Source organism: Buceros rhinoceros, unplaced genomic scaffold, assembly GCF_000710305.1.
Source record: "Buceros rhinoceros silvestris isolate BGI_N320 unplaced genomic scaffold, ASM71030v1 scaffold1988, whole genome shotgun sequence".
Classification (NCBI taxonomy): domain Eukaryota; kingdom Metazoa; phylum Chordata; class Aves; order Bucerotiformes; family Bucerotidae; genus Buceros; species Buceros rhinoceros.
Window position 1 is genome coordinate 41,080 of NW_010426143.1, and position 14,163 is coordinate 55,242.

Here is a 14,163-nt window from a genome sequence, read left to right on the forward strand (position 1 = left end):
TACACAGGTAAAAACTTCAGGATATGCTTAAGTGAGGTCTCAGAGGTGTTTTAAATGGCACTAGCTGCCACAATTTAAAAATCAAAGATCATTTTTTTCTGCCTTTGTTTGTCCCATATGTAGTACCTAAAGTAAGCTCCTGAACTCTCGCAAGCAAAACTGTACATATATTGAGAGGCAAGACAGAAGCAGCTAGCACCTTCAACCTCCCTGTGGGAGCAGGTTTTACTACTAGAGTGAACACTTTACATAGGAGCACTCCAGATATTCAAAGAATCTACCTTCAGACTCTACTTCATAGTGTAGGCAGCATTCTTCTGATTAACAGTTAGGAAGAAAATACAGCTTCTGTTTGCTCATGGAAACCGATGCTGCACCTTCTCCCACTATATAACAAGAAGATTGGAATCAACTTTCTATAAGCTTAAGACTCATCTCTAGCATATCCTGGCCCTTCTCTCCCAGCTGCATCTGGAAATCCAACCCTTTCTGCAGGGCTTACACCAATCTACATAAAAGCCTTGAAAGAGTCAATGCCAATATCCAGACAGAAGACGTTCTGCAACACTTGCCAGTAAATTCAAATACAGGGGCTTCCAGCAGATTTGGGAAAGCGTGCACGAGCAGTGTTCCCTCTAAATTCAAATCACCGAGGGGAAATGGGAAAGAAAGAGAACTTTGAGAATATACGGAATCCATTTGCTACTTGGAGTAACATGAAGGCAGGCATGCACTTGTATGCATCTACTTCTGTTTCTGTCTCCTACAGAAATTGCTAGAAAAGGTTTTCCAGTTAATTTCAAAACTCTGTAATAGTCATTTCCAAAAAGGCAACAAACAACTCTCTCCCCCCCGCCCCCCTTAGAAACTAGATGACAGGGTTTTTAATCTATCTGAAGCGTTGAATGGTGACCAACAGCGTCGCTAACCACTGAAGAGATTTCTGCCTTTGCTGCTTCCTTGCATGCGAAAGCAGTAATTTCAGATAACAATCATACAGGCTATAACAGTTAAGAGACTAGAGGCCTCGTTTTCCAAAATAGGCTGGCAGGCAACATTGCTTTGATACATGCAAGGCTTGAGAATTTTAGAGCAATACTTAACAGCATGGAATATTTAAGAAATCAAGAAGTATTCTGTGTTTCGGGTGTGCCAGAAAAGAAGCCAACTTACTGACACCTAAGATAACTCCCTTAGTTTTCTTCTATTTTTCCCTTTCTCACATCAAAGTTGTTCAGTCGGACTGTGTTTTAATTAACATATATACTGCCTACCACTTATTTTCCTTTCATATTTGAGAGGACAGTATTAAGTTTCTCTACAGATTAAGAAAGCTTGAAAATACTGGTTTGGTTTTCTTCCACTCTTTTTACAGCTTAGGGGCCACTTTTCCTCTGCCAACGCTCTTTTCTCCTCCCTCAGAGAATTACAGCAACAAAATGACCCATGAAGTTTCTCGTTGTATAAAAGCAAGACAGGCCACTTAAAATTCCCACTTTAAATAAAGCATGTTGTTTAATAGTTAATTTTTGAAATTGTTTAAAAGAAAGCATATTTTTTCCCCAAGAAACTGTATAATTTGGGATAAACTTCAGTACCTCTGCACGATATAGGGAACTCTGAACAGCTGAGGCATCTTAAGTACTGGAAAATGGGGTAAAAGAAAAGCAGCAATGATTTCCCAGATTAATAATACTTTTATTAATAATGTTTAAGAACTACAGTTACTTGTTAAGTTCCATTTATTAAGTGTCCACATAAATCCGTTTGGGTTTGATATTCCAAAATCCCAAATTTTTACAATTTCAAGTTTCAGTGCTTTGAGCTAAAAAATCTGGAGCATGTAGTTGTGAATTCCTTCAATATACTCAAATTCATAGATTTGTGAAGTCAGAAGGAGTACAGGATTATCAAATTTTGACGTCCTATACAACATAGGTTTTGGACTTCCCTGATTTGACTGCTGTTTCAGTCCAGTAACTGGGGGATTTTCTTTTAAAAAAACCAACCAAACAAACAACAAAAAAATCACCAACGCTGCTGTTTCAGAGAACACAACCAACAAAATTAGCAAGCAGCCATACTACTTCTTCAGTTTCTTTTGAGCAGCCTTCTTCTTGACCATTTGTAACCTTTTCATAGCATTGAGCTGAGATTCCTGAGAAGTTGGGCCTTTGAGGGAGGTTGACTGATTACTGGTATCTGCCGTGGTTTTGCTTCCACTGCCCCCGCTGTTGCCTGCGGTCCCGCTGTTGCCATTCCCACTGCTCACCTGGCTGCTGGTGCTCGGCACGGTACTACTGGGACTAGGAAGACCTACTTTGCTGACATTGTCACTGCTTACTGAACGACTAAGAGTGGTCTTCCCCAGTGTCAGAGGTGGAGGAGGTTTCAGCTGAACGGGGTTTGTGTTGTTGTTGGCAGAAGCTATTTTTGACCCTAACCCTGTTTTGGAAGTTGCCAACCCTGACAAACCCACAGGTTTCTGGTTATTTGAAGAAGCTGCAGGTTTCCCACTGGCGCTCTGTGCTGATGATCCCAGTTTGGCAGTTGACGGACTGGCAGAGGTGGTTTTGGCTGCAAAAGCAGCCCATCCTGTAAGGCCGCTGGTTGCTGAAGAGGAAACATTTGTACTGGCTGAGTTCCCCGAAATTGCTGCTGAGGTCTAAAATAAATAAAGCATTCTTATTATAGTAGCATCTATTTGTGTAACACATCACAGCAGCAATAGATTGAGCCCCTGTTTCAGTTCTTTTCCCAAGAACACCCGGTGGACAATATTTCATCACTGGTTACTGCAGTTAAGAGTATCAACAGAAAAAGAAAAGGATGCCAGGTACAGCCAGCTTTTAATTTCCCAGCGACATAAAACTGGTATTACCTTTTCTTCCCTTTCTCCTATACAGCTGGCAGGCTATCATACCACATCGTGATACCCACACAAACTCTGAAAGACGGTTTAACTGAAGTAACAAGCAGCCCCCATTTGTGAACTATAAAAATGAGAGACAAGCCACTACCATTTATTGTTTACTGTCATTACCTGTTGTCACTTCTTAGTAAGATGACAGATGCTCAGATACTGAGCAATTAAGTATTGCATTTATTAGTCTTTTGGTCAAAGCAGCAGTACCCAAACATTTCCCTTCCCTTCTCTTGGTTTTTAGCAGTCTGTACCATACACATAACTTAAACAAACAAACAAACAAACAAAAGTCACTGGACTTCTTTCCTGTAGCCTTCTCATTCAGGCACTGCAAAACCCAAACCTCCCACAGTATGTTCCTTGCCTACAAAGTACTGTAAACATTAACTGCAGCTCCCACATATTAAGCCCTATAATCCCCAGTTTTCAGATGGGGATAACACACATGTTGAATTATGAAATCAGAGTTATGCCACACATCAGAGTCAAAAGGGACATTGAAACCCTCTATTCAAGTAATACCCCTTCTATAATATATCCAGACAGATTCTAAACAATAAAGATGGTTGATTAAATTAGGCCTCACTCTTACAACCCATTTAGGCTCATAAATAACTCTGCTGAGGGGGGAAAAAAGTTATTTCTTAAGTGTAAGTGCTTGAGCAATAGCCATCATATTATTCATGATGGCTTGCATGCAAGCAGAGTAATGTCAAACATAACTTGGAGCACATGAATAATTGCTTTGATTCTGAGTTAAAGATATGTTTTCCTAGGTAAGGGTCATGCTTTGTTAGACTACTGTGTTATTTATTACACTGCTTCTGGCTGACCACCTTCGACCAACTTGTGACAATATTTATTAAGAAACTTGGAGAAATGGAAACATGAGGCAATGTATACAAGAAGCAGCAGCCTCCTAAATTACATCTCACAGAGTCAGCTATTGTTTCTCTATTGCAGAATCACAGAACCATCTAGGCCACAAATGAACTTCAAGATCATGGAGTCCAACTGTTACCCAGCACTGCCAAGTCTACTATCATTATGAGGAGAAGCCTTCTCCTCATGACACGTTACTTGACCTCTGAGAACAAATAATTTATTTTCTACAATTCATAGAATCACAGAATGCTTTCGGTTGGAAGGGACCTTAATGATCACCTAGTTTCATGGGCAGGAACACCTTCCACTAGATCAGGTTGCTCAAAGCCCCATCCAGCTTGGCCTTGAACACTTCCAGGGAGGAGGCATCCACAGTCCCTCTGACCAACTCATTCCAGTGTCTCACCACAGTAAAAGAACTTCTTCCTAATATTTAACCTAAATCTATCCTCTTCTAGTTTGAAATCATTACCCCTCATCCTATCACTACATTCCCTGATACAGTCTCTCTGCAGCTTTCCTGTAGGCCCCTTATAAGTATTGGAAGGTGTCCTCACAGCCTTCTCTTCTCCAGGCTCCAGCTCTCTCAGCCTGTCCTCTTCGGGGATGTGCTTCAGCCTCCTGATCATCTTCATCATGCTCCTCTGGACCTGCTCACGTAGATCCATGTCTTTCCTACGCTGAGAACACCAGAGCTGGATGTGGTACTCCAGGCGGGTCTCACAAGAGCCAAGTAGAGGGGGAGAAGCTCCTCCCTTGACTTGCTGTCCATGCTTCTTTTGTTGTAGCCCAGGACATGAATGACTTTCTGGGCTACAAGTGATTATTTCTTCTTGTATAAAATATCATTACAAAAAATCTGCAGAGTAAATACTGCTCTCTCCCTTGTTACATAAAAACACAGTCAAAAGCTGGATACTTTAGGGACTTATAGTTGAATTGAGGGTTTTTTTCCCCACTCTTTTAATGGTTAATGCAAAACCAGCATCTATGACAGTACTCAGTAAACACAGTATTGCAGACTATTTTCATTCACAGTTCTTGTGAAAAAAGATCAGTCTAATTAAAAAAATTATAATCTATGCAGCAAAACGTAAACTCTCCTTCTGGAAAAATTAAACTACATTACCTTGACTTCAGTTCTCTTGAACGCCAGAAAAGTTGGTGGGGTCTCAGATTTTAACTTAATTTCTGGCTTCTTGACCAATGGATCCTTCACGGCTGGTGCAACTGAAACCACTGCAGGAGCTGGTTTTTGAGGTGGTTTTTGTGTCTTCTGAGCCTGTATAAGTGGCAGAAAAAAACCACCCCAAATTAGTTATGGGTTCGACAATATTGATTGGTTTGACTGTTAACAAAAAGCATGAAAGTTGTCAGATTGCAACCCAGCCTTTACAATTTTGAGCTGAACAATGTCTGAGAAATAAGGTAATAGGGCTGCGGAGATAGTACGGTGTATGGTACTGGGGACAGAGTACAGCCAAAAAGCACACCGAATAGGACTTGCTATTTCAGTGTGGAAAGAGCAGCAGTGTCGACACTTCGGGAACAGGAAAGCACTGCGCCTTCACAGAAATAAGGCAAAGTCAGGTGAACTTGAGGAAGAAAGGGACATAATCCAACCATACTGGCACAAAGGCTGCAAGAGTCTGCTAAGAAGTGGCAGGTAAAATGAAACAGAAAAAGGAAAGGGTGTATTAAAAGCAGACATTGAATGACTACAACAGTTGTCCTGTGCAGTAACCAACCTCAAGCAAACACTCCTTTTAGTTCAAAGGCCTGATGATCATCAGAACAATCACGTGTTTCCGTTAGTGATGACAACTCATAGGCCAGGATCTTACATTGCCTTCTTTTCTTGTTTCTTACTAGAGCCATTTCAACAGGTAAGAATTTGCTACGTTATCATAAACAGTTCAAAAACTGAACACATTTTCTGCTGTATAAAAGGGTTTGATTTAAAAATGCCAAAACTGAAGTAGCGCAAACTAATGGTTAATGCTTGATGCACTTAAAGATGCTTTCTTACTCTGACATTTGTTTCTCATGATGACATGAGTGGGATTCCTGTGCGATCAGGAATAATTAGTCTGTTTAGCTAAAAAATTAACACGCAGATCAGTCAAAATTAAGGGTTTTTTTTTCCTGGAATGTGCTACCTCAGCTTATTGTCAAGCCTCAACACACTTGACACTTGAGATCTGGACTGAAACTTGCAGTCTTGTCTTACAGGAAAACAACCATTCATGTCCAAAGCTTCACAAAAACTACAACTGCAGGGCTACTGGGTAGACATGTACTAAGAACTGAGTATCACCTGAAATAAAAAAAAAAAAAAGTTTTCAACTGCTGCTTACCAAGTAGGAAATAGTCCTATTTCACTCTTGTTCACTCAAATTCTGCTTTTTAAAAAGCTTTGTTTAAGAAGCACATTACAGAATACTCTTTGACATGTTACGTTAAAAAACACAGTTGCAACAAGGGAAGCACTGCTGAGAAAAATGGTTCTCCAACATGCTTCCGAAGATTTCTGCACCCAGTAAAATACTCTCATGGATTGGAAACAGCCTGCTGTATTCAAATAATGCTCACATGAGACAAAAAACTGACTCTTACCATTCTCTTCATCTGCCTGGTACAGCGGGCACAATACCATACAAGTCGAGGATCATTCACTTCCTTGTCTGTCACCTGAGGTTTATGGCAATCCTGGTGGTAGAGATTATGGCACTCCTGACACTCCACTAGCTGATTCCCAGAAATAACTGTCATTTGCCTGCAGAGCAAATAGTTAAGAACAGATTAGGGGAGAAAGCACTTAAAGGATTATCCAATTGTTGCAAGTTTTCCAATGCTTAAGATAAAAACTAGAAATATTTTTTGCTTTCACATATACTTTCGACCCGTGGCAAATGAAATGTATTCTTCCTCTTCCTGTACGAGCTCTTCCTAACATATACTTTAGAAAATTTATATTTTTTAAAGGTAATTCCTTTTGAGAAAATCTAAAACTTCTATACTACCAAACCTGTATATGACACTTTGATTTCTCCATTTGATTTTTGTATTAGAAATGTAAGTCTCACCTGCTTTGCTTAACCCGGGATATCTCACTGTATAACAATTACGACTCCCTCAATATATTAGTATATGAAGGCCTAGCCTATATTTGGATAATTTTGCTGTAAACTGTAGAGCAATACAGTTCCAGAACAAATAATTTCTCACTGACAAGCCTGTACAAGTGATTTCTGCTACAAGATTTAAATGCATCATTATCCAAGCTATATACTACTTTAGAGATGTCTTATTAGCCATCCTTTTGGTCCCTACTACACAAACAGACTCTTGGAATTTGAGATACCACCAGAATCACAGAAAGAGGGAACAGAAAGGATTAATTGTGCAGTCCTGACTTGGAGCAAACATGTAAGCTGGTGATGAGGACTTAATTTTGCGTGGGCCTCTGGTGAAAGTAATCACGCTGTTTAAATGACAAATTAGTAATACACACATGACTGGGAGTATGTCTGTGAATTAGCCAAATACCATTTTCCTAACGATTTCTTCTTTCAGATGACAAATCAGGCTATTTAATTGCTAAGCTGCTTTCGCTCATATCCCCAAGGAGCAGGTAGCCAGGTAACCATGGAAACTCTATTTGTAGATGGGTGGGGAAAGGTAATACCTTATTTCTTTATATAACATGAAAATGAAGTCTGAAGGTATTGTCCTTACGGATACTAGAACACTTTCTAAGAAATATTTCTCTTTTAAACGGGCTATTTAAAACCAGTGAGAGAAACCTTTCTGAAATTCAAATGCCCATTATTTTAGATGCAGGATATTTCAAAAGCTGTTTTGTTTGCTTGTTATTCCCAAATAAACTGGGTCAGAACAAAGTGGTGATGTTTCAACCCCACGTCTCACGGGAGGAGACTCACCCTATTTTAAAATTACAAAGTACAATCCCAGACTGATTAAAAAGACCATGAACTCTTCATACCCAGAAACGAGTTAAACCTCAGTTATTTTTAAATGATATAACCGAGAAACAAACCTAGTCATCTTTTACCTTCAGAAAACAAACAAAAAAGTATTCATACAAAATAAGGTTGCTCTTTCAAAACTAGGCTCTTTTTAAGATATATCTTTTGGGGTTTCTTTTGTTTTTTTGAGACAGAGTTCACTATCAACTGCCATGAGCATGTAGTATTTCTTCTTCATGTAACTGAGGAGCCATACAACTGGTGAGTGTTGATTTTCTAAGATCTGCGGGTATTGCAGAGAATGAAGTTACTTTAATCCTCTCTCCTTATGCCTAACTTGGTACGAAAGAACAAGAAGAATCCACCGCAGACATCAACATTCAATACGCTTAATCACTATGAAAATACGTTTGACACTTGGCAAATCTTGAAGAAACATTTTAAGTCTCTACTTCAGTTTTGTCGTCTAGAAAAAAGGAGTAGTTAATATGCAAATGCACTCTTTTGCATTTGTGAGCCCACAGCTAGGTTCTTGCTCACTTGTCTCCTGAAGCAATAAAAATATTGTTTTTTTTCATTAAAGGTTCAATTTTCAAGAAACCATTCTTATTCAGGAAGGATGTTTAAATGTATTATTAATTTTGGATACGTGCTTAAATGATTTCCAGAACAAAAACTACAGGAATCATTAACTCAACAGCACACAATCAAAAAAAGATAACTACACAATTGCAATGAAGCAATGTTGACTTACCTGCAAACAACACAGGCCAGCCCCATTTCCATAGCAAAGTCATCAGCACTGGTTTCCTCGAAGCTAGACAAGTCAGGCATGGATAAATCCTTGCTTGTCTGAACCGTAATAGGAGAGGAACGAGCCTCTTGCTTCTCTAGTCTGGGCTTCTTTGTTGCATCAGCTCCTTCAGCAGTATCCCCTTTTATCTATCATACACACACAGAGAATGTGAAAATACAAAAAACTAATGGATATTATTAAAATGAGAAAATTATTCAAGTGATGTGGTTAGCAGTACAAAAAGGTGTGCTTTACAACATATTTTCCTTAGATACATATTTTCTTCAAAATATTTATGAAATAGAAGCTCAAGCCCACTTTTTGTACTTCACCTCAAAATGCTTGAAAAAGCTTTGGGAATCCCACATTTCAGTCTCCTACATTTTAGTAACGTCTTATTATCAGAATATTTAAAACATAGAATCATAGAATGGTTTGGGTTGTAAGGGACCCCTAAAGGTCGTCTAGTCCACGCTCCCTACAATTCACAGGGAAAACACTCGCAGAATAATTACAACAAGACTTCTGCTGGATTACCTAAATGGCAACGTGATTGGATAACGCAGCTCACAGGCTATGCACAATTATATGGGTTGACTTACACAGTTTAAAAAGAAGAGCTTTTGTCTAAAACATCTTCAAGTTTATTAACCAAGTTATTGCATTAGAAAACAAAAATTACTTACTTTATCAGATCTCTTCTCTGTTTCTTTTTTCACCTTTTCTGACGCAGTGGGCTTGCCATTGTTGTTACCAGAAGGCAAACTAGAAGAAGCTTTAGGCTCTTGTTTACCAGAAATAGGTTTGGTAATAGATGCTTTTGGTTGCTCTACTTCCTAAAAACAGAAATAAAAATTGAAGGCAATCCCTACACTTAAGTTACTTCCCAGTTTGCAATTAGCTAGATAACAGGATAGGCAAACAACATGTCATACAACATTGTTCATCTATATATGCCCTTTTTAATCAGAATTTTTTAAAACATTTCTGAAATATTTTCATATCACATCAACAGTGTTTAAGCTGCACACAATTATTAAAATGTCCCCTTATCACCCACCTTCCATAGGAAATGGTGCTCCTTTTCCAAAGACAGATCCTCTTTGGAACATTAATTAAAGAGGAAAACTTTTCTGCTTTTAAAATTCAAAGAGATAATGAAAATAAATTTTCAGATAGTTCTAAGGACAAAATTCAATGTAAGCTGAAAACATAAGTTGACGTATGATGTCACCAGACATCAATACTTCATTCCTTCATAGAGAAAAATACTGACCTCTAGTTAATCTCAGTCCATATTCATCTATTGGATTAATAAAGTCAGATCTCTACAAAAACCAATAGTTGCACGAGCAAGATACCACCTCCCCCCCCCAGCTTAGTAAGAAGGGAATAATTCTCTGCTGTATTGTGGAATGAGTCCCGAGCTTCAGTAACCCTCCCCAAGTTTCTTGACTTCCTGTTGCTTCAGAGTCAGAAATGGATTTCCTCATCTGCCTGACTGTGGTAATCCTGTGCTCCTTACTCTGTTCGTGCATTCCATGGTCAACCACAAATTAATCCTGCAGCCTGAGAATGCAAGGAAAGGAATTCTTGTATTTTTTTCCATTTCTGAGCTTTGCAGTCCAGCTGATACTGGAGACATACTGAATAAAGGAGAACAAAAGATTTCTTCCTCTGGCCTGAGCCTCAGTCTTACCTGAGGGCAGGTGACTACCAGCGAGCTGTTACTAGAATTGGCTTCTCAAGCCTCTGTGCACTATTACTCAGCTAAGGGCTCCCTCTTTAAACCACGAACTAATGCTTCTTTGAGCTCTGACATAGAGGGCACCTGAGAGTTTTGAGACCTGTGTTAGAGGGAACCGCAGTTCAGGTTTCAGGGAGCTAACAATTTGAATAGAAAGGAGTCAAACCACACAGTACAAGCACAACGTGTGCTGTAGCAGTAATAATGCCACCTTTTAGTTATTCGAAAACACGAACACATAGAAATGAAATATTACTAACGTACCAGCATACAGACCACCATTAAAACATACCAGGCTGACTTCCAGGCATCCTAGGGGAGAGCACTACCTCATTATCCATATGGCAAAACGTAGCAATACAAGGATGGCCCCGCTTGGTCATTTCTATACACTAATCTCAGATTCAAATATTCTCTCTAGCAGGTGGTTAGTGATTTCCAAGTAGATGAAGAATAATGTTTTTCCATTGGATGGCAATGGTTTCAGCCTGCAGATCATTTCTGCTTTGAACCATTTGGTAGATTTCATTCTCATAGGACTTCATCAACAGAATTGCAAGAAAAGACATCCAGCTTTGTCAGTAAATAGCTTGGTTTGTTTAATATTTATCTGTGGCAAAAATTATCTGCATTTTAAAGATCTTTCATCTCTGATTTTAACTGGAGAAACATTTAATTTTGGGTTCACCTTAGATAATGTGTATGACAGCTTATGAACAAAAATGCCAAAGCCAATAGAAAAGTAAACAGAAAAAGTACTATTACAAAGGCATGACACTTGCAATATAGTGCTGAGATATTCAACATCTTTTACAGGTCTTCCTACATCAACAAAGTAAAGAGACTTTTTTCTTCCATTAAATTCAAGTAACTGAATGGATTATGTTGCATAAAAGGGGAATGAGGAATATGAACATTTCATAACTACGTTTTCTTTTTCCTCAATTTCTAATTCTCTTTAAACTTTTCAACTATAAAAGAAGAACTAGGAATAGCAAGCACTTCAAAAAGGCATATAAAAATGACCCATGCTCTCCAATACCAATACCTTCTGGGATGGACGATAGCTCGAGTCAGTTCCTCTGGCCAAAGACTCATCGAGAAGTGCTTTCAACTTTTCAGCAGAGTCCTTACTCTTCGAATGCAAGAAGCCCAGGGCTTTCAGAAAAATGGGATCAAGCTCCAAGTTCACTGCAGCAGCCATAGTGGTGTCTTTGGAGGAAGAATTAAAAAAAAAAAAAAAAAAGGCAAAATAGGAAAACAATGACAACTATATCCACATGGAGCATAACTGAAACAACCTGTGACTAACAACGTCACAGAAGGTTTAATTTTTTGTAAAATGAAATAATACTAAATCACAGCAAGGATGATATGTGAATTAATTATCATCATCAGAAGGTGACTGATTGTGAACCTCAGAGCTGCAGAACTTCAATTTGGCTTTACATCTGAAATGTCAAATTCATTCACATGTTCAAATTAGAACATATCTAATGTTCAGAAACTAAACTCATCATACTTATATAAATAGAACAAGTATTCCATACTCTTGATATTCTATATACACAAATATTGAAAAGTATGCAAAATAAATGTAAACTTCAAGAAAAGCAATCACTACCCTTCTCCTTAACATTATTTGCGCATAGTGATTTCTATCTCGTTGCTCGTTTAACAATGAAAAATCTCTTACTTGTAGAAACATTAACTTTAGAAACTTCTGAAAAGAACAGCTCACTGTAACATACCATATAAGAGGTATAGAACAGTTAGTATATAATTTTATATGTGTATTAAAAATCTGGAAAAATATATTGTCCATTTTAAAATTTATCTGAAACACTGACAACATTTATAACTCAGACTGTGATTCACCTAAGTCCCCTTGAGACAGCCTAGGCTGTTATGTCAGCTAATGACTATACAGAGCTCTAAGATGCCACAGTGTCAAAGTAAATGGAATAAAGCAAAGAAAAGGTTAGAATGAATTTTTAAAAAAATAGCTTTGCTTCACAGCAATACATTCCTGCACTCTGGAGCCTCCTCTGTTCAATGTCTTTTAACAAAAGCTCTAAGGAACTGCATTTACATGACAAGATGTCCCTACAAAGATAGATAGCTCTCTAACTTAATCAGTAGTTAACAATTAATAATTAAAGAAATAACATGGGAAGGGAATTTTCCAGAATGGATGAGAAATGGTATCGTTAAGAATACCTTCAAATCTCATTCGAAACACATCAGGACATTATATATTTTGTTATACATACGATCTAGAAGACATTCTTGAAAAGGCTTTCATCATTTCTGCTCAAAAGCACTGCCTGGACAGTTTTTTCAACCGAAGCTTCCAAGGTTTTGTCTGATGAATTCCTTTTGATATTCAAGGGGGTGAACTTCACCTCTTTGGCCAAACCACCAGCAGTGGCAGCCTGCTCCCTCAACACTTGCCTAGAAGTCTCCAGGAACCTTTATCTCATGCTGAGCTTTCACGAGATGCCAGAGAATTGCTTGACTGAGATCATCAAGGAGTTCAACATACAGTAGACTTCACAGGGATTTTATCAATGGACCCAGCAGAGAATTAAGAATCCTCTTCAAGAGCTTCTCTTCTCTCTTCCTTAATCTTTGCTACTTGTCAAAGAATTTTCTGATGGGCACAGAACTTCTGCTAGTAAGTACTACACACCACTTACTCCGCTTTTCCACTGATCAAACAGAGTCTGCAGTGCAAGCCCTATCCAGACAATTCAGTCTCTCTGATATTTACAAAAAGTTAATTCAATGCATGTGGAAAACACACTCCCTCTTTATTATGCAGCTACCTCTGATATATTTCCAGGCTGCTCCCGAGTTCTGTGGGTAGGTTATCGCTTCCATTTCTTTGTTCTGTGAATACGCCTTCCAAGTTTCAATACCATACAATCTTAAACTAGGACTCTGCTAAACCCTCTGTTGAATGGAAACAGTAGAATTAAAACACTAATTTCAGAAATTTGGAATAATTCCCTGTTAAAAAAAAATCCTTTAAGTTCTTTTCCGAGGCTTCTTTCAGGAATGTATACTTGTGTACTTAAGGAACAGGTAGCCTTCACAGCCATTAGCAGCCAACCCAGGATGCCTGTAGTATTTAGAGAGCAAATGTAAGCATAATAATTCTGTTTTCATCTTTCTGAAGGCAACACTTCCCAGACTTATTTCTAGCCCTAGTTTTTTAAAGACATATAATGTAAAGGAACTGTTAAAATCCAAATTTCAAATGGCTTCTCTCTATTTATTCTTTTACTCGCAGGTGAAATTGTAGCAATTCTTCCTTTGTTCTCAAGGTTAAATTGTAATGTCATAGGCTACTGCAGCTACAACTAGCAAGTCACAAGAAATTTCTCATGAGAAGGGAGGGAACTGGGTTTATTAAACAGTTCAAGTATGCTCAGTTTAGGTATGTACTTTCAAATTAAAGGAACTACTTGTTAGTTAAAGAAGGTAACTATATTTAATGGAAAGATGAACGCATCAATAGCTGTCTTAGAAACAGCATCATCTGAAAGAAGTAAATTGATAAATACGCTCTTCTTACTGGACCACAATAATACAACTGTGAAACATGGTAATACCAATAACTGGTCTGGTCCAAAAGGCAAATTACTGGTTTTGGTAGTGGCCTTTTCAAGATGTTTACAGATCAGAACAGTGCTTTGATACATATAAACCTAAGATCCAAACATATTAACTCATGTTTTCATCCATAAGCTGCTCCTCTGCATATAGCCAGCATATAGCAACTTGATAGCCTTGGAGCAAGAATGGAAGTGTGTTT

General features: G+C 38.3%; 1 protein-coding gene across 1 annotated transcript; it reads right to left on the reverse strand.

Annotated features, from left to right (window-relative positions):
- Positions 1-2,049: 2,049 nt before the first annotated feature.
- Positions 2,050-11,551, reverse strand: INTS12 (integrator complex subunit 12). Its single transcript, XM_010141353.1, has 6 exons — positions 11,392-11,551; positions 9,283-9,432; positions 8,555-8,742; positions 6,428-6,587; positions 4,941-5,093; positions 2,050-2,665 (listed from the first exon to the last, which is right to left on the reverse strand). Exons 1-6 carry the CDS (start codon positions 11,545-11,547, stop codon positions 2,084-2,086), a joined length of 1,389 nt encoding a protein of 462 aa, XP_010139655.1. The 5' UTR covers positions 11,548-11,551; the 3' UTR covers positions 2,050-2,083.
- Between the last annotated feature and the right edge of the window lie 2,612 nt (positions 11,552-14,163).